General features: G+C 39.5%; 1 protein-coding gene across 3 annotated transcripts in view; it reads right to left on the bottom strand.

The window, feature by feature from the left end:
• Positions 1-24,066, bottom strand: part of LOC139974572 (uncharacterized) — a 124,539-nt gene that overhangs the window by 6,686 nt on the left and 93,787 nt on the right. For 2 of the 3 annotated variants that reach the window (XM_071981819.1, XM_071981817.1), the window contains exons 4-11: positions 9,516-9,574; positions 8,712-8,841; positions 8,134-8,276; positions 7,618-7,769; positions 6,043-6,271; positions 5,284-5,459; positions 3,752-5,052; positions 217-365 (exon numbers count right to left, since the gene is read on the bottom strand). In XM_071981819.1, the coding sequence (XP_071837920.1) occupies positions 217-365; positions 3,752-5,052; positions 5,284-5,459; positions 6,043-6,271; positions 7,618-7,769; positions 8,134-8,276; positions 8,712-8,841; positions 9,516-9,574 (2,339 nt within the window). The remainder of the gene's footprint in view (positions 1-216; positions 366-3,751; positions 5,053-5,283; positions 5,460-6,042; positions 6,272-7,617; positions 7,770-8,133; positions 8,277-8,711; positions 8,842-9,515; positions 9,575-24,066) is intronic. The other variant, XM_071981818.1, reaches the window with a different exon arrangement.

Raw genomic sequence — 24,066 nt, 5'->3', positions numbered from 1 at the left:
CTTATCAACAAAATCTTATGATTGCTTGAGCCTGATTTGTGACACCTTTTCCAATGATCACGAAATTTATTTATTAGATAAAGGATCTTGTCAACGGAACATTGCAAAGCTCAATCATAGCTTCAAATGCTAACCCATCCTTTGATATACGTTGAACCCACAAGACTAGTAACCACTATTCACTCCTACTTTCCGTTCCAAGGGTTTCATGTATACCTGTATATTTAAGCATCTTTTGGTTTTCTCCATTGGAGGATGTAACATGCTCTTTTCTTGCTCTCATGGCTCGGCAGGAATTTTGGTCTTGGTGAACGTGCCCAGAAGGAGGTTGACCCTCTCGGCTCTTAATTTTGGCTGATTGGATCCTGTAAATGGACAAACATACATCATGACATGTTCTACACAACTTCTTCACGAGTTCGAAATTGTTTGAAGGATTGAGTCACTTGAAACATTGTATTTAGCAACCACGTAGGTGTATGTAGCAGGTGCTTGCGTTTGATCGTCAATTTCCGGCAAATCTGCAACCCCCACCGCAACCCCCCCCCACCCCACCCCCCCCCCCCGCATCAAATGTCACTAATAAACCCCAGGACGGTATTCAATATAATGATTCATATCTTCAGTAAATGAACAATCCCACAGAGCACTGTGCGTATGGGCCTGTACTTGGCAAGAAAGAATTCTTTTTCTATACACGCAAAAAAATGGAGTGTTGAATTTGAACACTTTCCAGGTGTAACCGTTCACCCTACACCTGAAGGGTTACTCTGACCCTGAGTAGGGTTACATAATTCATGTAGCGTGTATTTTTTACACCTGCAGAAAGTGTACTTTCAGTTCGAGCATTCCGATTGGTCGAACCTCCCATCAGCTGGATTCTTAGTGCAAGTTAAGTGTTTAAACCACTGACAACATTTATCGTTACTAAATGTACTATAGTAACCACGGCCATATATACGTGCAAGCCACATAACGTTACGTATTCAGTGTGCGGTAACGAGCTACAATGGCATGGAAAATGACGTTATAGGAGACTGGGGCCTGGAAGAATTGGTTGAAAAATTCGGAGGTATGTTTTGATATTACGTAAGTGAACGTGAAAAGAACGAGATATGCTTAGAGACCCACGACTAAGTTGGGTAGACGAATGCATTTGAATCGCTTGCGTTACGTAGACCTAACGTTAAAGTCATACGATAAGTTAATATAATAGGCTAGGTGCTGTTTGTCATAGTCACCTCATAATTGTCAACGAATCTGTGTTACCTACATACAAGTAAAATTAAACGGAATTGCCTACGGACGGAGGGGGGACTTTGTCTAGGCCTTTTATGTAACCTAGTGCATTCTATTCCTTTTGGGCGTTAACCGTAACTTCGTATACCCTGCGAGTCACTTTTTTAAGTAGTAGTAGTACTACTAGTAGGATATACTTAGGCTATTTCAAGGCAATGCATTTTTAATAGCATCGGGCATGGGCCTATAGTTACGCTGGTACTATGCTTACTAAGGGATAAACATATGTTCATGTTATGCAATATATAATTACCACTAATTGCCATTTTAGCTTGTAAGTTGTAGCAAGTAGGAAGAAGTTGATGTGGATCGGTGATACTTTTAGACCTAGGCCCAACTATAATTTAGCGATATTATGGAAGTGATCTAGCTGTTATAGTTCATAGCCATCTACACAACTGCATGCAATGGGAGTGAGCATTGTTTCAAGCATTGTTAACATGATGCATTGGTTGTAAAAGTTGCCTACATTGTCTGATGAAAGTTTAATGCAAGTTCCTGTTTTGACAAGGAATCACTATAGGCCATCTGGCTTTCTAGTTTCAAACGTGCTTGAAGAAGACAACCACAACTGATGAAATTGTGTGCATTTTCTTTAGGAATGTCAATGTTTTGTGAGGGGTACATGTTAATAACTGCTTATGCTCCAAGAGTGTTTTAACACAACTTCATTATGATGGGAATTTTCTTTTCTTTTCTTTGTTACTTAGGTAGCATCAACTTGGAATTCTATTTGCAAAAGATTTCAGAAAGACCTCAGCAATATGTGTTACTGTACTTCTTGGAGGAAGCAAAATACATCCTCAGCAGTCATTTGTGATCATCGAGAGACATGCCCTACCCGAGAGGACATTTATGAAGTCATTGATGTTGCTTCAAATCATTCTACGATGTTAAATCTGAATTATACCAAATTGCAAGTTTCGGTGCCTGGGAATTTTTCCAAAAAGTAGTCAACCAGTTGCCTGGTGGTGTGAAGTGCAACCAGATTCGAGATTTTTATGCTTACCATGCCAACAAAAAAGACAAAGTAACTGCAGTTTAGCAGTTGTCATAGACAGCACTCCACGTTTCCTCATCTCACGGATCAGAATGTATGTAAAGTTGTTGCTTATTTGGAATTGTCTTTGGGAAGTGTTTCTTTATGTTTAATTTGGAATACCAAAGGTACGAGCCAACAACAAAGACAAAGTAACTGCAGTGTAGCAGTCATCAGAGACAGCAATCTACGTTTTCTCATCCCACGGATCAGCATATATCTAAAGTTGTTGCCTATTTGAAATTGACTTTGGGAAGAGTTGTTTCTTTGTGTTTAATTTGGAATACCAAAGGTACGAGCCAACAACGACAAAGTAACTGCAGTGTAGCAGTCATCAGAGACAGCAATCTACGTTTTCTCATCCCACAGATCAGCATATATCTAAAGTTGTTGCATATTTGAAATTGACTTTGAGAAGAATTGTTTCTTTGTGTTTAATCTGGAATACCAAAAGGCATGCGCAAACAATAAAGACCAAGTAACTGAACTGTAGCAATTGAAAATGTTGGCACTTTTAAGTTGACTTCATTCCACAAGACAGTACTTTTGTAGCCTAAATTGTTTATTTTACATTTAATGGGATATAATATATGGACCTCTGGAATAGGAAGGTAGCAGGGTGTTTAATTGCTGAAAATCGCACATTCTGAATTGTTTGTGTTGTCATTGCTTTTTGCTCTCTCTTAAATGTACCTCTCTGCTGTGAGCGATTCAAACATGCATCCATATATTGTTTACCTAATTACTAGGTAATAATTAACCTAAAACCTGTATAAAATATTTACTAAATGGGTGCTATGTAAACTTCTCTGGCAAAATTTTACATGACAGTATTGTATTTGCGTTACATAATAAACATGTAAAACTGTACAAACCAGCAGTTAAGTCATATTTACTTAAATGTTTGTGTTCTTATTTCACATGAAAATTAAGTATAATTTTACTTAACCTGTGTATCACGTTTTTTGAGTGTAAGTGTTATATTTATGGGATTTGGGGTTTGCAATTTCACCTGCAAGTGTCAATTGAACATCAGTAAGATGTTGGCTATATTCAACACGCAAAAAGTGTAAGAATAGCCAGACATGTGGTGTTACTACAGCGCTCCCATCAACTGAGTAATAAACACCTTTGAAGAGCTAAATTTAGGGGACTGGGTGTGACAATGACACCTGCAAGTGTTGATAAATTCAACACCAGCGAGGTGTTAGATTTTCAACACTCGGAAAGTGTAAAATTAGCAAGGAGGGTGTTGTCCCTGTACGAGCTAGGCTGAAGTGTTTGATATGACACTTATCGATTACTTTTCAACACTTCATTTTTTTGAGTGTAAGTACACATTTTCGTTAGGTAATGTTACATTCGATTGCCATTCTGTCAATAGCCGGCAGTTGGAAAAAGGTATTATCTCACCTCATGGTTTTGTCGGGCACGACCTGTAGCACCCCGCGGCTGTTACCCTCGGAGGTGTAACCAGAGGTCTTCTCCTTGGTCATATTTAGTGATTGAGTAGCGATCTTTCTTTCGGCCGACGATGTTCTTTTCCACTCCAGACGAGATGGCATTCCTGTCGGACTCTTAACCGTCATCTCTCCGACGGAATCCGAAGCTCGACGTTCCCTACGACTTCGATGGGCAAGGTTGCCGTCACTAGCAATCACAGAAGCAATTGGGGTCTTGTAAAGTGATCTGGATGGATTTCTGCTTGTCCCAGGACGAGAATTCTGACTACTTGAGGTCATCGTCTCGCTAATAGATGGGGTCTGTGATCTAGACGGTACATAGCTAGATATCCCCGACGATCGAGACTGGGAGAGATCTCTAGTAACACCTAACGAATGTCTTCTTGCGTCACCTTTCTTAACTCTACTCTTTCTTAACTCGGACGGTTCCTGGTGTGCTGCCTCTTTACCATCTCGATGACGGAGACGTAACAGGACAGGCGTTGCTGATCTCTGTTTTCTGGATTTCTCAGAAATATTTGCTACAGCGATGGAGTGTCGACGGTCACCCGACGAATCGTCTTTTGATAAGTCATTTTCTCTAAATTCCGAGAGATGACCGTCGCACAAGTTTAGAGACGCTCTTCGTTCGGAGGAGTGGGGCTTTGCCGGTGATTTTCGAACAGTCGCCCCGGGTGAAACAGCTGGCCCGTTTTGAACAAGAATTGGCGTCTCGGAGACTTGGTATCCGTGCTTTGCGTTAAAGTGTCGAGCCATGTCGACAACCTGGAGTTTAGGCCTGGGCTTTGTCCCGACTGGCCCATTTGACGGGGTATAAGAGGCCTTTTTTACCGGCTCTTTGACAGATTTCTGGTCGCTTTCTTTCCTCCCCATATCTCGAGAATGGCTTGATGTAACTGTTTGTAGCTCTTTGTGGGTCATATCCCTTTTACTGCGTGATGATGTTGTTTCTGGTGTGTCCGGCGTTTTCGGTGTTGCTTTCTGATCGCTAATTTGCTCTCCGTCCTGGTGTGACGGTTGGTTAGGTGTTGCTGCAGAATCTTTAGAACTTAACAGTAATTCGGCAGATGATGGATGAGGAGCCACTAGTAGTGTTTCAGGTGTATTTATACAAGACCTTGGTCGAGTTCCAGATTTGGTTTTGCTAACCGGTCTGTGCTGTAATTTCGCCGGCTGAGTAGAGGGTCTAGGGAAGTGCTGTTGTCGGGCAAGAATGATATTCACAGTGGTAGCATTCCCCATTGGTCGAGTCTGTAAAGACAAAAAAAAAGAGCTCAAAAAATGTAGTTCTGTGCATCCAGATGATTTTCTGTTGGGACGACAGTCCTTACCTTAAGATTTTAAGATGGGAACACAAGGTGGGGGGGGGGGGGGGGGGGTAACGGCGTGATGGGGGGGGGGGGGGTTGAATGGGAAGTTTACACTTTGAGATGTGACCTCTTTTAGATAAATATGTTGGTAATTATCCTAATTTATCCTTACATATAAAGAACTAGGAGGGTAGGTCGCTGTCTTCGGCCTCTCTGGCGTGTTTTTCTCAGATTCAACGATGGATAGCTCAAAGTCAGCTGCCTGAACTGGTGAATTGTTCTGTAAGCGGTCACTAGGTCGAACCATACGCACAACGGTAGGTGTGCGTAACCTCACAGGGGGTTCACCTGCCGGAGATGAATGAAAACAAATTATTTCTCGACCATGATGTATAGTAAATTTGTGACAAACGAAGCCGTTGCTCTTAGATAAAAACAAAAATGAAAACAATACGAAACGCATTCTCCATGCGATGTATTGCTAACCTCAAGAAAATCGGAAAGGCTAAGAGTGAGATAATTTTTACTATTCTTCGTTACTGGGGCCTCTCAATCGTACTCGGTTTTTGCATCTGCTCCAGTGGCGTACAGATGATGCACACATTGTATTTTGAGGGGGGGGGGTGGGGGAGGAGGGGGGAAGAATCTATACATACCCACTGATTTAGGTATAGGCATGAACCTTTAAGGAAGGCCCAAAGGCGAATTAAGAGTTGTATAGAAGAGTAGAGACCATGGGTTCGCTGAAGCCGATCACATTTAAGGGATTCCCCAGGAAGAAAAATGAAGAGTTTAGATGTCAAAGAGTGCAATCAGAGGTATAGGCCTATTTGGACTATAACATATAGGTCCTACAAGTTGTTCTAAACGCACACGCTATTGAATTGCTCATTTACTGTTGACAGAATAGTAAAAACAAAACTATGTTTACCTGAAGGTGTTTGCGACCTCGGGGTGACCGTGTCATGACCCGGAGCAGGAGGTCGTCTGGGCCTGTCTCTCCTTCTAGTATGATCTCCTTCCCACAATCCTCTCTCTCGCAAAGCATCATCCATCAACAGATTAAACATAGCACCGAGCTCGTCGCATCTAGTTTCATGAACGTTGCCTTCTAACATCGATTTCGTAACGGTTAATAAGGACGCCATCTTTTCGATAACCTGTAAGCGTAGATTTACATGTAGGTTATTGAAATTGTATCGTAGGTTTTTGCAACAGAGGACCTGTGTATTTACCTTTGCGCTTGTTTCTAATCAGGTTGAAGGAGGATGACTTAACAGGACGGTGTACGTCCAACCTTTAATTTTTGAAAAAATTTTTAGTATTTTTTTTTACTACGTTTAGGGTTCTATTTATTATCGTTTAGTATTAGGTGTTTTTTACTATCTGTTTTAGGCTTTTACAATAATTGTCTTACTGTAATATAGTTCATCATTCTTATTAATATGTAAACATTGACTATGATTTAATCTGATTTAATCTGTTTTACTATTTACATACTTCTGAATTTGTTCTGGACTATATGCGTTTTGGGTTTTTTTTTATTTTTATTTTTTTAGTATCGTTTAGTATGGGTGTGTTTTATATTGTTGCTTTTGGCTTAAACATTTTTTGCCTTATTGGTTCTAAATATATATGTATTTTTTGGGTTTTTGTTACTATTTGTTTTTAGTTTTTACATTTGTAAAGCGCTTTGAGCAGCTTTGCTGATTATGTGCTATATAAATATTACTTATTATTATTTATTTTTATCCTTCACAACAATCAGCAGCTTTCTAAAAATTTGATCTCTTTAGAAGGTTGATAATCTTCTGTCTATCGTGGAGAATACTGAAGAGTTTGTACCACGCGCGATGTTCAGTATGTCAATTAACAACCAGCAATCGGTACCACTGGATAAAACTTACGAAAATGTGATTTGAAAACTTTACAGATGACTTTTCAAAGGCATCAGTACTTTGCCTCCAAATTTTAACAACTAAAAAATGATAAACTTAAACTTGACAAGAGATCCCCCCCCCCCCCAAAAAAAAAATACTTACTCCCCAAAAGGCTCTGAGACCGTGCCAGTCAAAGAAATCTAAAGCGTTTGATTACTGGTGACCAGTTTTAATATCCGCAAACTAACTGGTTTGAGAATTTACAAACGACGATGCTTACCTGTCTCCTCTCAAAAACCGCAATTTCCCATTTATCTAACCTGCCTTAGTTGAGAGAGTCTTAATACTGCACCCCTGCTGGGGGTCATGAGGGGGTCATCACCCACCTCCTCTTACTGGAGAATCTACCATTCTGAAGTATCACAGATTTTTCATCTGTCTTAGTTTGTTATAATTCCTAGTGCTCCTCTCATTTAGCATTACTTGAGAGGAGACATGTGAGATACGCGTGAAGTAAATCCTTCTAGTGTATCTAGGGGGGAACACCGATGTCCTTTAAGACGATACGGTACCATAACTACGCCAAGCAATAAACTGCCGATGCAAGTTTATCAGGGCAGCATTACCTCTTCTTTTAGCCGCGGATCTCTGGGTGGTTGTTGGAATGGGTAGAACGTGTCCTGGTTGTTGGCAGTGATCCATGGGTGGACCTGAATATCGAGAAGATGGATCCGAGTTTCAGAGGGTTGAATACTCCGACGAAGAAGATCCTTGCAATCTGAAACAAAATATCGGAGATTCCAGGTATAGTTTTAGACAGCAGTGGATATTTGCAGGGTCACAAAAGAAACATAAGATAAATAAGATAGACCTTGACACCTATGTTGGGAAAAGTTATTTATCTACGATGCAAAATAATCTCTGAGGATAATTCCCGCCCCTTCACCCCCTTCCCATGTTCACCTCATGGGCAAACCAATGTTTGGAGTAGCATTTGGTTTATGATATAGTTAACCAACATATCAAATAAAATTTGCAGCATTAACCTAAACATCCACTTACTTTCAACTAATATATGAATTAAAAGTGAGTACTCCAAATAACTTGCATCCATTTCACAAGAGGGCCATTAGTGGACCTACCTTCGGTAATGTTCCTCATGTCCCTTTCATGGATAGGGCCGAGCCCAGCGTTGATTAGCTGTAGTAACCTCTGCCGTCTATTCTCTGTGTGAGGGGCGGTGAAGGGTAGTTTACCGGTCACCATTGCGTACACGATAATGCCACTGAAAGCAACGACAACAAAAAAAGTACTCGTAAACTAATGATGTTGATTCCTTTATGCTCAACGCTAAGAAAGCTAATCGCCTTTCATTTCTCACTCGATTGATATCTACAAGGTCAGGGAGCCTTGTTAGGTTTTGTCCAAAAGGCACAATTAGTTGGGATTTAGCCACAACTACAAAGCATGCCCGATTCTTATATGCTAAGTAGGCTACCGCTGCTTTCTCAGCTTATTGATGTTGATGCTCGAATTAAATTTAAGTACCAGGTTTCATGGTTATATTTTGACTTGTCATTGTAAATCACACATGCTCCACCACCGAAGACCCACTGAGTTGTCAGTTTAAATTTGTCGTATGTTATAAATCCAAAGTTAATTAACGACACTACGAAAAGTCGCCTTGAATTATATGCAACGGACAAAACTATATACTTACAAACTCCATATGTCTATTTCTGGTCCATATTCTCGACCAGTTACGAATAGCTCAGGGGCAGCGTACTCGGGGGACCCACAATGAGTCTTTAGGAGTTGGTCAGTATTGTAATGGTTGCTGAGTCCAAAGTCTGTAAGAGAAGCAAGATAGGAGACTACGAAATACAGGAAAAGAAACACGAGAGGGTTTAGCTTTAGCAAGCAAGAGAATACTTTACGACAATGCGTATTTAAGTTTAACTCTTTCTTGAGACAAAGCAAGCCCACCCTCACCCCCTCCCAAGTGACCAGCAACAGGTTAAATAGAGGGCGACATTTCAAACTACTCAAACTGTGGCCCTGGATGGGGATGTCAACAAAAGTATAAGGTACAATTTACGGGCATCAACCACATGACAATTTCATAACAGAATGTGTGACGGATGCTGATTGGGTGATTGGGGGCCTGGATGGAGTGTACGGGGGTCGACGAAGGAGGGAAGGGGGATGTATGTGAGGGGAGGGGAGGGGAACGGGAGGGGAAGGGAAAGGGGAGAACCAAAGGAGAGCGAACAGGTATAGAGAGAAGTGAAGCATAATAAGATAACAGACATAACTGTGTCTTATGTCGGTGCTATGCATTACATTCGAGTCCTCGTTGCGCTTAGTTCTCGTGCCAAATAATGTCAAGATCCCTTTCCACAAATGTCTTATAACATCACATATGAATTATGTGTGTATAAGTTAGACCAGGCGTCACTGCATTTCACGTAATATTGCTATCCAGGAATCTCACCGTCGACTCATTATTTTCGAAGATACTTACCTATCAACTTCAAATTCTTCCTCTTGGCGTCCAAGATAATATTTTCCATTTTTAGGTCTCTGCAAAAAACAAAGAGACATTGTTGACGATTGGACATGAGTAACTATAGTTCATGTTTGGTCTAGATATCCCAATCACTTAAACAACGCCAAAAAATGGAGATCACTTCTCGCTCCATACCCACACATTTCCTCTTTTTAACCCACTGGTAGGCCTATAGTGTCACTGAATGAAGCAGAGAACATATATACATTTCCAACACGAAGAGTATCACGATTGAATGATGTGTGTTTATTTCGTTGGCTATATATATATATGTAACATACTTGGTGGCGTCCTTCATCTATATGCATATGCAGATCGTCATTCCATTTCGTGATATATGCAAAACTTTTTCAATTCTATATAGGCCTTTTAGAGTGCAACTCTTAATTGCATTTAAATTTTCATATCATTGTAGACTAAAACTAGGCAGACTGAACGTGTTAGACGTTCTTATGATCTTCCGCTCCATGTGTACGATACAGGTTTTAATTATGCGTTATATTATTGCAGACGTATAGCGATGGGGCGGGATGAGAGGGGTGGTTGGCAGGGGATGGTCCCCGGCAAAGTGTCGCTGATCCCGTCACCACATCCTCACTTCGGTCAATAAAATGAAATAAAATAATCTTCGTTTCTGGGTCGTTCTATTGACGACAGAGGCATTGATGATTGTGAGTGAGTAAATCCAGTATATGACGGTAAATAACTTATGTAACCCGCCAACCAGGCATCCTGACCCTTTCGAAAATCCTGAGGAGCGTACAAGTCTTAGCATAATGTTCTGTCCAGGGTTGCATAAAAACTTTTTCTTCTCCATTTAGAATCATAAACAGATCAGTAGTGTATATACTCAAACACCTCTCACTCTTTCTATATGTTGCGACAGGGACAGCCAGGAAGTGGTATTTGTCCTATCAAGGAAGTTTCAGTTTTCGGAGGTGTTTCGGTGGGGTGTGTTCACTTCTCAACAGAGTGACTAGATTGTCAGTCATTCTAAAGAAGCGTTTTGTGTTGAATTTGATAGCATTCTTCCCCCTTCACAACCCTCGGCCCCTCGGTGTACATTTTGAGACTGAGGAGTGTAGTGTCCATTTATACGAAACAAAATTTGTATCAATAAAATGAACATCTAAAGGCTCCTCAAATTGTTTTCATTTATTACCTGCTATTAGCTGAGCATCTCCAGTGAAGGTTTTACCTAAACTATTTCGAATTGTGTGTGTGTGTGTGTGTGTGTAGGGAGGGAGGATGCTTCCAGACCCCACTGCATGGGTAATCGGCTTGAAGGACTCCTGGAACAAACCCACTCCTTCATAAATTCCTGGATTCACCCATATTTTCAACCCGTCGACCATATATATGCTACCGGATAAAATTGAACACGTTAGCTGATCCCGTTTAAAACATAAACCGTTTAGGGGTACATGGCAGACATTTAGTCATTAACCTGAAACCAATTGTGTCCTACAGCTGAGACTGAGATCCTTTTGTGAAAATGGTAAAGTAGTGGGGGACTTGTTGCACGGCTTGGCGTCATAAAAATACTAGATTTCCTTTACTGTCTCAATAACGGTTATTTACCTTTGGGGTATGCGTTAAAATATAGTCTGCGCGTCGTTATGACGGTTGCCATGGGGCATTGAACGCGTCGCGCGCCATACGTCGATAGAACTCCGAGACGCCAACGAAGAAACAGGGGGAAAGAGAAGTTTACCCCTTTTCTATGTTGCGTGCTCGATATATTTAAAAAAAAAAGTTGGCCAAGAGCAACCGGTCTGCAGTCTTATTAAAACTGTTTGTTTTGTTCTTAATGTCCACGAGGATATGTCTAATAGACCACTCGTCTTGTGTGACAATCGCGATGTCATTGAAAAGAAAATTGAAATCCTAATTTTTCTGATGTATAAAAAAAAAAATGTTTGAATATTAAACCTAATTTATATAGCTCGCAGGTAGGCTGGGAATGAGTGTGTATGAAGAGCGTGAGAACGTTTAAGGTTTGTACAAGGTCGTTTGCCTGCGGCCACAAGTCACCGTTGACTGAGTTTGACAAGAAACATGACATTGTTAGAAGTGTTAGAAAGCTCAAAGTTTGAACTTACAACTTTCTTCTTGTCGAATCTATTGAATCTATTGAGTAGTATATTTCTTCGGTTACGTCATTAAGTATTAACTCTGAATGATTTTAATTTCCCTTCTTTCTTGAATGGGTTAGAGACTTCAAAATAACTGAATTGATCAATAAGATTCCACAAATTAGGGTTCTTTTTTTCTTGTTCTTGGAGAGAGATATTTTACACGTTTGTGCGAATAGGAGATTTAATTAAAGAAAATTTATATAGTTAATGAAATGTGTGAGCTGTAATATGATGCTTGATTAATTAGGGAAAAAGAAGAAGAAGAAAAAAGAGTGTTTTCACATTTGACGGTAAAAGTAGGGCAAACATGGAACTGATTCACAAGGTTGTTGGAATATCAGGTGAAATATAATAAAAGCAACTGAAACTGTGAGAAAAATACCGTTTACACAGGATCACATGTCCTTAAGATGCCACAGGAATTTGGAAACTGATATCATTTCAAAAGTATATATATATATATATATATATATATATATATATATATATATATATATATATATATATATATATATATATATATATATTAACAGTCGTGGTCGCCACTAAGGCCAGATCCTGCCCCCCCCCCCACTCCTGACGTTGACGAATATCTGACCTGGATCTGACGTATTATGTTATTATGGCGTATATCAATTGATATGACTAATGCATCATAAATCAATTAAGTTTAATAGAAGAGAGAAAGATTTAAATAATATTTTCATTTCAATCGGAGAATTCCTTCATATATAATATATAATATTCCGAATAATAAATTGATAGAGACATTTTGATTCTATTATAAGAGAGATTATTGGTTTGATTCTTCAAGACATTTTATCTCGGAGGATCCTTCAGTTTTATTCTAGCACCTTGTTGACCCTATGCTGCCCCAGGGTATGCGTGAGGAATGCCGCCTTGACGCAGGGTGTTGGAGGTCTTTCACCTACTTCCAGTATTAGTCATCGACTTGTAGCAACGTAGCAGCTGTCAATTTCTACAGTGCGCCACCACAACAACATTAACGCGTGAATCAACTTGAATTTAGCATTACAGCTCCCCCCCCCCCCCCCCCAAATTTCTTTTTATTTGTAAACGGCCTTATGGCAAGAGTAGAAGAGTAAGCAATGTAAAGTCTACTCTCATACGTGTGGATGGTATCAATGCTGTAAAGTATCGGGTGTCAATTAAAATAGTGAGGGGTGGAAAGGGGGGGTGGTCAGGGGGATGGAGGGGGTAGCATACCGAAGTTGCACAAGGGAAGGATGAAGACAAAATAACAGACTGGCAGACAGGCAACTCCAAAGCAAAACAAAGATACAAACGTCCCTTAGTTTACGCACGGTAACAGTTTCAACCTATAGCAAAGCAAGAACACACCTAGTACCGGTACCAAAACCCCTTCATCCCTCTCCAGCCACTAATTTCACGTCGCTTCTTCATCCTATGATGTTTGCATTAACACTTGCAAAATCGTGCACACCTGAGATCTGCTGGGAGGGCATGAATAACATATTCAGGGTAAACACGAGAACCCTTGTTTGGGGTACATTGTTCATACGATCGGTGTTAATGGTTACCAAAACTGATGTCTATAAAAAATGTTGCAAATATGTTGTCTATATGCGGCATATCCAGCTTATTCAATGGGGCATGCGAAAAACAGCGACAGGAGGAATTTACTGCTCTGTTATATCACCTTCTAGTAGATAGTTTCCTTTCATCAGACGGAAGTGATTTCCACTGCAAGAATGAAACGGGCCACGTAGGGAAAAAGTCCAGGCCCGAATGATCTTTCAACTTCCCCTAGCAGCCTTAACACGTAATGACTATGTTGTGCAATTCCGCATATATCCATACCGTTGTGTAAAGTGTTATAGCGCACTCATTTTTGGGACACACGTTTCGTCATTTAATGGCTTGCCACTATAGTGTTACACCTGTATTATTCATACAATGTGACTTTCCTTGCCGAGTTTTACACATGAGAGCCGCCAGTTTTCCCTTTTCAACAATCAGAATGGAGTGACCTTGTCTCTTGGAGGAAATCTGCGTCTTACGAAATACTCACCTAGTTGAAAGCGGGTCAAGGTATGATGGGTCGACTATACTCCAAGATGAGTTGCATACTTTAATCGCATTAGCTTTTAGCCTCGACTTTCTCGAGAACCGTTAAGTACAGTTGTTATCGCTATGCCCTGGGACCATGAATGTCCTTGAATGTTGTGCCCGGTTAACATCACTTGGTACCATTAATGTTATAGAAAAAAACAAAACCAAGCAAAACAATCATTGCTTTGATGAGAAAGATGAAAATTCATCCTCCAGAAGCAGCAAAAGACCCGAGCGGTTAGATCAAAGGTCAGGTTATATCACCGTTTCCATCACATGTCTTGGCATAATTTATTTTCCCTGATAGAGAAACTGATATAGTTCCGAAAAGTGAAAAAAAAAACCCATCTGCTTACGGGAAGGATATAAACGTTGAACGATGAAGTAAAATAAAGAAATAAACATTGGCTATTTCGTTACCTTGAACCTGTTTAAGTTCAATTGCAAATATTGATATACCGCGCTATTTTGTGGATTAACACATGTGCGCAACAGTGAATCGGTGGTGCAAACAAATTAATTTAATATCTTAGGTGAATGTCAATTGTAAAGTTTATATCTCATGCGAACTACCGTATACATGAGAAACTAAGAAAAGCGAAAAGTACTTTCATTTGGATGAAATACATATTTCACGTGAATCTTGATTTATAACCATCGTAAATCAGCTTAGGTTGGTGATTTGGACCTTACAGTCCAAGGTGAGCAGGTACCGTTTTAATTTCGTAAATAGGACCATAGCTTTAAATCAGAAGAAATATAAACACAAAAGACTTAGACTGTAACTTGGTGAGATAAGATGATATGCGCTATTCAACTAAAGGAAGACGAAATAAACCTGTTTTTTTTTTCAATGGGGATAGACTACGATTTGCCTGAATTCGACGTCGTGCGTAAAGGTACGCAGACACATCCACAAACACACACATATACGAACACACACATGCACACACTAAGAACATATGTGACAGCTAAAGAACCACAATACATTGTGGAAATAGAGGCCCTGTTAAAATGATTTATTTTGGAAGCATTTCTAAAACTCAGCTCTCATTTGAGATAAGACTATCTTCATTCGTTGCCAGGCAGTGTGACACGGACAAGCCCACCATTAAATCCAACATACTAAAATAGCATTTATGTTATAACGAATACCGACTTAAATGCAAGCCTTTCATTACGACCGTAAATGAAGAGTTACGGTACATACAAGTTGTGTGGGTGAAGGTAAGTAATCAAAATGCTCCACAAATTTCTCAGGCCGAGCATGATTTGCATGAAACCAACCTTACAAATAAAACGTTAACTTGTACGGGTCCCTCAAATATTTCATCAAAATGGGTATTTAGACATCATGTATCCAAAATATGCCAGTGATGTAATCTTTAAAAAAAAAGTGTTGAATTGCTTTACAATGTTACCAGTGACTTATAGAGGCAAGAATACAGGTTCGATCGAGTTAAGGGTGGAGGGGTGGGTGGGGGGGGGGAGAACGGTCCCCGCCTTCTGGAGTTCCGCTCTCTTTTATTTGCGCAATACTATAAGCTGCAAACGTATTCTTGCTCAATACAAGTTAAATTTTTGCAAAATTTAGCACGTTGCACTCGGGCAGTCTTCATGTATTGTCGTTTACCGATATTCTCGTATTAGCTATTGACTAATACGAGAATATCGGTATTAGTCATTCTAATGATTCTAAAGATTCTAACAATCTTTCTTTGTTAGAAGATTCGGATATTTCAATTCCAATATGGCAACAGGATAATCTGCCACAATTTATCCTATATCAATAGTATCTGAGAGATTGAATTTAGTGATAAATCTGATTCGGAGTAATTCAAAGCTTTTAAATGTGCAAAGGCAATTCCAACACAAATATTGCCATTTTTTGTTTAAAACTCAAACGAAAATTTCTTCAAAACTTAGACCCTGAATATCATCTTGTTCCTTCTTAGACAATTTTAATTTGTTATATATGTTTTTATTTCTGACCTCCTTAGATCCAGGTCATTCTGGAATAGAAAAACAAAATAACATGAAAAGAAAATCTTGATAAGAGAATTGATTTCCTGAAAGCTGTCCTCTCAAGGTCCTGTTGATTAAATGCGGAACGCCCAGTCGATTTAGTCTTAATCCCTGAATAATTGATAACAATAAGGGTTGAAGGATGGCCGCAAGGACCAGGGATGAAGAAGAATGATAGAGGAGGAGTAGGATTCATGGAAGAGGATGGACGAGAGACAGAGATCAATACTGATGAAATGGGTCTGTCTGTTTAAGCGATGTACTTAGCTGGTCACGGACGAATTGCATCTATCTATACACACGGCCACAGTGCGTGCACAAGATACAGAGAAAGTTTTTACAAGAGGTTCGCCCACGATTAGCCTTCATGATTTCAATAAATGAATATTATTAGTTTAGTTAGACTATACTCATAAAGTAGTTTAGTTAGACTATACTCATAAAGTAGTTAAGTTAGACTACTCTTAAACCGACCGGCATTGACCTGTTGTTTATAGTAGAGTTCGCCATGAAGGTGCATGGGCCAAGGAGGGGTTAGGGTGGCACAATGAGGTGTTGTAGTAGTAGTAGGGGAGGGGTAGAAACTATCGGTATAAGATATGTACTGGTTATCAAAGTATGAATGAGTCATCATATTCCTGAGACAAATAAACAAAGTCAGGAAGGCAACATCAGGCTGAGATCAGTGGATTAACCAGAACGTTTTGAGTTTTCACCGAAGGGGGATAGAGGGGGGGGGGGAAGTGTGGATAGAACGGCGCTTGACCATCCCCTACAGGTAGATTAGGAGGTCAAGGGGCTTCCGTGAACAATGCCAGGTAACACAAGACAACTTTTTTACCGGTTAAAATAAATACTATAAGTGGAATGGCGTAGCATGCATACGGAGTGATCTGTGGTACTGCTCTGCCATCCTTGTAGCGGCATTAGTATAAATCTTAATCTGTCGATTAACATCAAGTGTGAAAATAAATGGCTCCTCAAGTCCACGCTAATTATCGGAGACAAGCCGCCCCACGTTTTATTTTTGGTTTTCCGAAAGGGACAAATGGAGTCACTCTTACAGACCTTGTAAAATTTTGTCCGCAATGACTGTAACGCGTATCGCAAAGTCGGTTGGTTATTACCATTACTATTACGGTTACATTCATCAAATACGGCAGCATACAAAAACGTTGTACTCAAAGCCAAAGCCAAAGTGAATTAGTGAGGTCACACATCCGAAGTCTAGGCTATGCATGCAGGCTAAGTTATTCGATACCGCCCTCATTACCTTTTGGGGAAACATTTCATACTTTAGTTTTGATTAATATCTTTTTCGATACACCAATCCACAACCTTTCACATTATTACAAATATCCATTTCATCATTTTGGTAGTAAAATACGATCAACTTAAGAACCGATCTGTCGAAAAACGTTAGTTCCGCTGGAATAAACCATGACAAGATGTCAATTATATTCCCCATAGATAACAAAATTTGATGACTTTCTGACGCTACAGTCTTTTCCTTTCAAAAGCATATTTTTATTTATATATCACTACCGTATTTTTCGCTCAGCCAATAATGACGCGCCAATCATTTTTTACCTTCACCGTAACCCATCTGCTCATGAAGGCATTATTAGCCTTGGATGAATTTAACAAGATGTCACCTCAATTTGCAAGCAAATTGTCCGTTGCCATGGTGATCACTTATATTTCACCAAGAAACCATCATTATTACACTTTCCATAATTTCGCTAGTCATTAAGATCAACCTGTCATATTATACACGAAGACTAACCATACGACTTGATCAAGTCGTATAAGGCTACCTTGTCGCCCTCTGCAGGTGATTCCGTGTCGATTTGTGATAAATTCTACACGATTTCGCAACGCGGTAGTCGCATATCGTTAACACATGTCTTACAAAGTGCATGGAAATGTTAATATTTCAGTTAAAGGGCCAGGATGAGAGGTAGGCCTATCTCGATGTCTTGGTGTGAACGAGTTATATACCAATGACCAAGTGTTAACTGTTGTAATGTCAACGGAGGGGAGGCGTTGGCATTTTGAAACCTTAAAATGTAACTTTTCTTAAAATTAATCCTCAGAAATCTGCAATCACACTTTTGAGAAATTCCTTTATTTATAGAGCTGCACTTTTTAACTCAGAATGGAGTTTTTAAAATATCTTGTTAAAATCCTTTGAATTATTTGAATATTCATACCTTCCTATATTATTTTGTTTTCTTTCAATCTGCCTCTCTTCTAATCACTTTAATTTGATTAATTATTTGTTTTTCATATGTTCGTATTACTGATCCTATTTATTATTTCTATTCTATATTATTATTAATAGAGAAATTGAGAAACCTCGCTCTTCCTCCTTTATTCTTGTCGTTCGGTCCGAATGTTCACGGTTAGAAAATATCATCGTTTAGAAGCAATCGATCCGCCAATTGGGGATATTGTTATATTCAAAAAGGTTCCAAAATTTATCGGAATTTACGTTTCTGCCAGATAATGAAAGGTCTCATTTTGTTGGGGGGGGGGGGGGGGTGTCAACATCATAGTAATGCTATTGATATAACCTCAATGCTGTAAAAATGGCATAGGACGCCTAAAACGTAGGAGTTGATTCTCCAGTTTTATCTGGTTGCAGAAGAATATATATGAAAACCATAACGACAATTGTTAAACCTAAATACGATTCTGATAATAACCGAAATAAGTTTTATTTTCTGATGCGACAACTGCTTTTTTCCACACAAGGATGCAGCCTCTATTTAGGGCTATGGGTATAGATTAGACACTGCAGTATAACAACATCTGTATAGTTTTGAAAACAATGTTTGGATTTCGACAAGTATAGAGTAGAAGCTATTTTTCAGTTTTTCCCCCTCTTTTCCTTTTAAGTGAAATGCAACAGTATAGATATTCTACATAATCGTAGTAGGTCAAATGAGGGCGTATGACAGTCTGCCTTTAAGGCAAAGAATTACCGGGAGTTGATTATAGCAAGGAGTATATTGGTTTGTGGTCACCCCCGTGAAGAAGTTAGATTGACCTCATCTTTACCCTTCCATGTTTTGGCCTTGACATACTCCATGCAAGGGCTTCATCCTGCCGAATCAATCATCTGAATACATTTATGATAACATCTGTATCCCTTATAGCTTCAAATTTATCGTAACTATAACTTTTTGCTTAAAGTAGAGGTCTAAATCAAGTTAGCTTAGTTATTCAATCGACCCTTTCAAACCTGTAACAAATACATTCGAAATGACCAAAAATGGAATCTATAGAACGAATTAATTTACTTTAAAGTGACCGAATAATAAGTCTAAATAAATGTTACTGTTAAAATTTACTGTTATCCGCATAGTTCATTTGGGTATCGTTTTCAATCGTGATTCCACGTTCCCTTTAAGATTGGCCCACCAACAAAGGTCCAATAATCTAAATATAATTTATATCAACGAGCAATTGATAACAATTAAAGTGCATCTATTTCCTAAACAGAAAACCAAGGTCAGTCAGAAATATCTACGCTATATCTCAGTGTACTAGCAGAAAAACAACAGTGTGTACTATATCAGAGTATGCATAACAGAATAGGAATCGTGTAAAAAGGTCTAATCAGAAAAGAGCAAAGGGTTAGGTCTAAGGTCAGGTTATACTGCTATACCGTATCAGTCTGATGGCTGTGTGAATGTTAAGTTTATGTTAAGAATGTTAAGAAATGTTTTTTTTTTTCTTTTGGCCGCAAGTCGAGTCTGAGTCGAGACATGAATGGAAACAAGAAACGTGTATGTCGCTTATTTTGATCAAATTATTATTATTTTTTCTTACTAAACATACGAACCGTGACCCACACCCTTTATGCATATTCAAATGGAAATAATAAGTTTCTATAGGTGACAACTTGTTTGGAGGTGAATCAAACTCGCTCATTATACTCTTCGTTCAATCAAATCCAGACGATGGTGACTTAGTCTGATCAAATGCAACCTTATTTTGACTAACACTCGTTACGTGTTAGTTTTTATATTTATTTTCTTTTGGGTAAAAACTGCAGACCATGACCAAAAAGTTATTTTAATAGTAAACCTGATTTTAATACAAAGTTCAATTTTCACCATCAAAATACACTTGTATTATTTCAACTCTTTAAATTCAGTCACAAATATATATATATAGCGGATATTACAACTGTGTGTGGGCGAAATGATAAAAATATTAGGGTGGGATTTGTTGATTTAAGTTTGTCAACGGTTGAAAATTACTAACTCTTTGACAAGTCATTGAACTATAATTGCCCTATAGAAAACTACTGAATTTAACTGTTTTCTTTTATTTGGCGATGTATGGACCATTTACTAAACTTTACTGGTAATGAGCCTACCATATGGATACCTGTAAGCCATATATAAAGGAGAGTATATACCTCAAAAGAAATTAGGTCAGTCACAATTTTATATGGCTCCATCGTATGCATATACTTTCTGAAATCAAGACAATCTTTCTTTTCTTTTGCGGTTTCAACCACACATTCCTACGGCCATGTTTACTTTTAATATAGGCCTACTGCACAGTAAAGGTATCGGATAGATAGTCGGTGTCCACGCATAGAGCCAAAGGCGTTGATATGTTTTAAAGTATATTGCTCCGGCTTTACTAAAGAACGAATGCGAACCACACGCGAGGGACCTGAACTTAACCCATTCGAATATTTTAGACAAGGTCACCATAGATCGAGCGGTCGAAAAAGAAAAATAAGTTAGGGGAGGCCGCACCCACCCAAATCCGCAAGGGGACATGTCCACTATAGTGCAGCTTCCATTCTCCAAACTATACTGCTATGCAGGAGTTAGGGCGCTAACGTTACCTATACTACATGGTTTCCATCGGAGATGCGGGGGGGGGGGGGAGATTATCACCATGGGGATCGAGGAGAAGAAATTGAACACTGTGAGACGTAGAAAAGTGTTCACCATGGGGGGGGGGGGTGGAGGAGGTTATGGAATTGGATGCCTTCTCACTAAAGTTCAACCTGGTATAAACTTTAAAAACGTTCATAATAAACTTTAACTACGCCATCATCAAGTTTTACTACACCATCATATACTGCGAGTACTGCATCACGAGTATATTAGTCTGCTATACAAGTAAACCATCACAACTATATTTAAGTACACCATTATATACACCATCACTTACTTTAAGTACGTAATCAGATCTTTTATATACGTCATCACATATACTTTTAAGTGTTATCACGTAGTCTCGTACAACATAATATCACCGCATATAATGTCACCAATATAACGTTGATGTCTATTTGACGTATATCTGGAGACGTTCGTGATACAGATCGAGGCACAGTGACCTCATAGGGATGGATGGAAGGATGGTGATGATACCTTGTCTTTGTGTCGCACAACGAGTAATTCCATGCACAAGGGTTTTATACAATACCCGTTATTTTCTCACTCCCTACATACGGGTATACACTTATTCGTTTTCTCATACGTTTTGAGCCTAAGTGTATAGACAAATACATGTAATATGTTAGCGAGCATACCTGTGTCCATATGACCCTTCTCCCGGTACGCAGGGGGAGTAGCTAGACTTCTATTTGGGGGCCCGATGCTTTGCCGATAATAAGGAGGGGGGGGGGGGTAGGCAGAACCTGTATTTCTCAAAACAAATCCGGCATTTTATTTGGATGAGGGGATATGGGACACCGCTTCCCCCCCCCCACACCCACAACAGACTACGCCAATGTCCGTAAGGTTATACATGTTCTACTACAGTTGACCATGTCTGTTTTGTACAGTATCTTCTCTTCAATTATTATTATTATTTTTGTTATGTGTGGCCATAGCTGCATGTATCTCCATCCCTGTCAGTTTGTCCTTAAGATACCGCTCTTCGAATCCCGATCCTTTGGGACGCTGCTACTGTGACAACAGCAGCGTCCTGTATTTCTGAGCGTGTCTGATTTGTCGTTAATTAGTACTGACCTGCCGCGAGATTGTCAATCTGTTTATATCTGGTGTTAGTAAACATAACAAAACAGCCAAAAAAAAAAATATCTGCCAAGTTCATTCGAAGAGAAAAGCTTGTCGATTTTACACCCTCGGTCAAAGTTAAATTTACGACGTATTTTGGACACTGTGACTTAATGGAACAGCATACTTGCGTTAACAGCGATGGTTTACAACGTTCTACATCAGGGATTCATTTATCAGGTCAGATCGGACACAACGAAGAGGGGAAAATTATCTAGCAGATTAATAAAGCACCGAGGTTCGGCAAAGTGGGGATATTTTTGAGTTTAGAAATGAGGCACAAAATGACAAGGTGTGTATAATACTTGCACATGACATCACAACAGGATTGCGTTAAAAAATATCACCATCCTGTGTGTTGCTACCCATTAACATTTACATGAAAAGTCAACATTAGCCATTTGAGCGATCCTCAGTTAAATATAGAAAAAAAAAAGGTCTAAGTCGCCTTTCTTTGCTTATATGACACTATTTAAGAAAAGTTATCCAAGATAGAGCATGGTCATGAAAACACTATACAGCTTGATCCACTCTCAACCCCAGTACCATTACACCGAGACTGAAACAGATGGAGAGATATATGTGATGAACAAATCCCCAAATATGCACGGGAAGAAATGTGCTCCGTTCGGGAGATGTCATGAAGGTTAGAATTAAAGAACGAACAAAATTAAATGTGAATAGCGCCTTCTAAACAACCTGGCAGTGCAATGACTTCCCAACTAACCATAAACGTAGTTGCATAGCTGTAAAGTTCTTGGAAAAGGTGAAGAATAAAAGAAAGTAACGAGGTAGTGGTAGGGGAGGGGGATGGGGGGGTGGAGGGATATGGAGGGAATATGTATCCCCGATTTTTTTGTCAATGGTATCTCGTGAGTGAGTGAGGGGTGGGTGGTGGGGTGTTGATATTCTTGAAAAACTTCCTAAACCTCCGTCAGTTGTGTGGAGACTGGAGTGGGGAGGTGGGGGTGGGGGTGGGGGGGGTGGGGCGGAATGGGTCTGAGTATCGTCGCGACTAAGCATTAGTACTGTTTCCAAATTAAAACTTTAAACCCTGTATCTATGATGATGCTTTCTCACAGATTAAATTTAGAACATAAACCATGTTATCAGTTTCGAGGGTTCCCCCTCCATTTGCTTACCACTCCAGTAGTATTGATAACGGAGGAGAAAACAACACAATAGATCAGCGCGAACAAGTATCGTCCACAATGAATGTATATGACAAGTATACAGTAAAAATATAGGGCTATACCAGCATGTGACCGAATCACCGTGCAGTCGTGGACACTGATTCCACCCGCAAGAGCAGGCAGATTCGTATGTAGACCATGACATGTGATTTACGAAGTGTCCATTAGACAAATGATAATATGACGTCATAAATGCAGTTTTTCGCTGCACGGGAAGACAACGACTGTCCCTCAGAGACTATCATATCATGGTAGAGAAGACCTGTTTTGAAATTGGACTCAATAAAAGTGCCATTTGTAATCATCTAATGCATTTGCGGGATCCGTCAACTTAACAGTCCAATCGCTGATAATTTCCCCCCTTTTTGCTCCCTTTTTTTTCTTCTTCTCTTTTTGAGGTTGAGAACTATACCGAACCGCAGGAGTATGGAGTGTCTATGATCTGTCAGTTCTTGGTGAATTCAGACCACCTTTCGAGTCATATTTTCGTAGCTTTTGATTTACACAAGCAAGTGATAGACTAAGATCGGAGGTTTTTTAGTGATACACATATGTGGTGACCACACGTGCGTGAAACTTGTCAATCATATTAACATTACCCAGGGCTGTGTGAATCATTCTTCTGAATCATAATCATATTCCCTTCAGTTGTGACAGGACCATGAGATGGAAATCCTAGCTCCCGGCGGCGACGGGGTGAAGATGTACATCGAGTATTGATCGATGAAGTATCATTTTATCGTAATATGATCGCGGTAAAACAATGTGATATAAACCTCCTTATAGTCTGATGTAAAGATTGCACGGTCACGTTAGTTGGTATTTAGTCTTTGGCTTCCTAATGTGTACAGAGATCGTTCCTATGTTGTTAATATTTAGCATAAGCCTACTCCTAAGGTGGCACTCCAATATTACCAAGCGTTATGACGTGTCGTGACTATGATGCCAATATGTTTGTTTTGATAGTGAAACTCTGTGAAAGTACATGGACCCAGGT

Source organism: Apostichopus japonicus, chromosome 9 (assembly GCF_037975245.1).
Source record: "Apostichopus japonicus isolate 1M-3 chromosome 9, ASM3797524v1, whole genome shotgun sequence".
In the NCBI taxonomy this organism is placed as follows: domain Eukaryota; kingdom Metazoa; phylum Echinodermata; class Holothuroidea; order Aspidochirotida; family Stichopodidae; genus Apostichopus; species Apostichopus japonicus.
The sequence above is the reverse complement of the archived record's forward strand: the minus strand, read 5'-3'. Positions and strand labels throughout refer to the sequence as shown.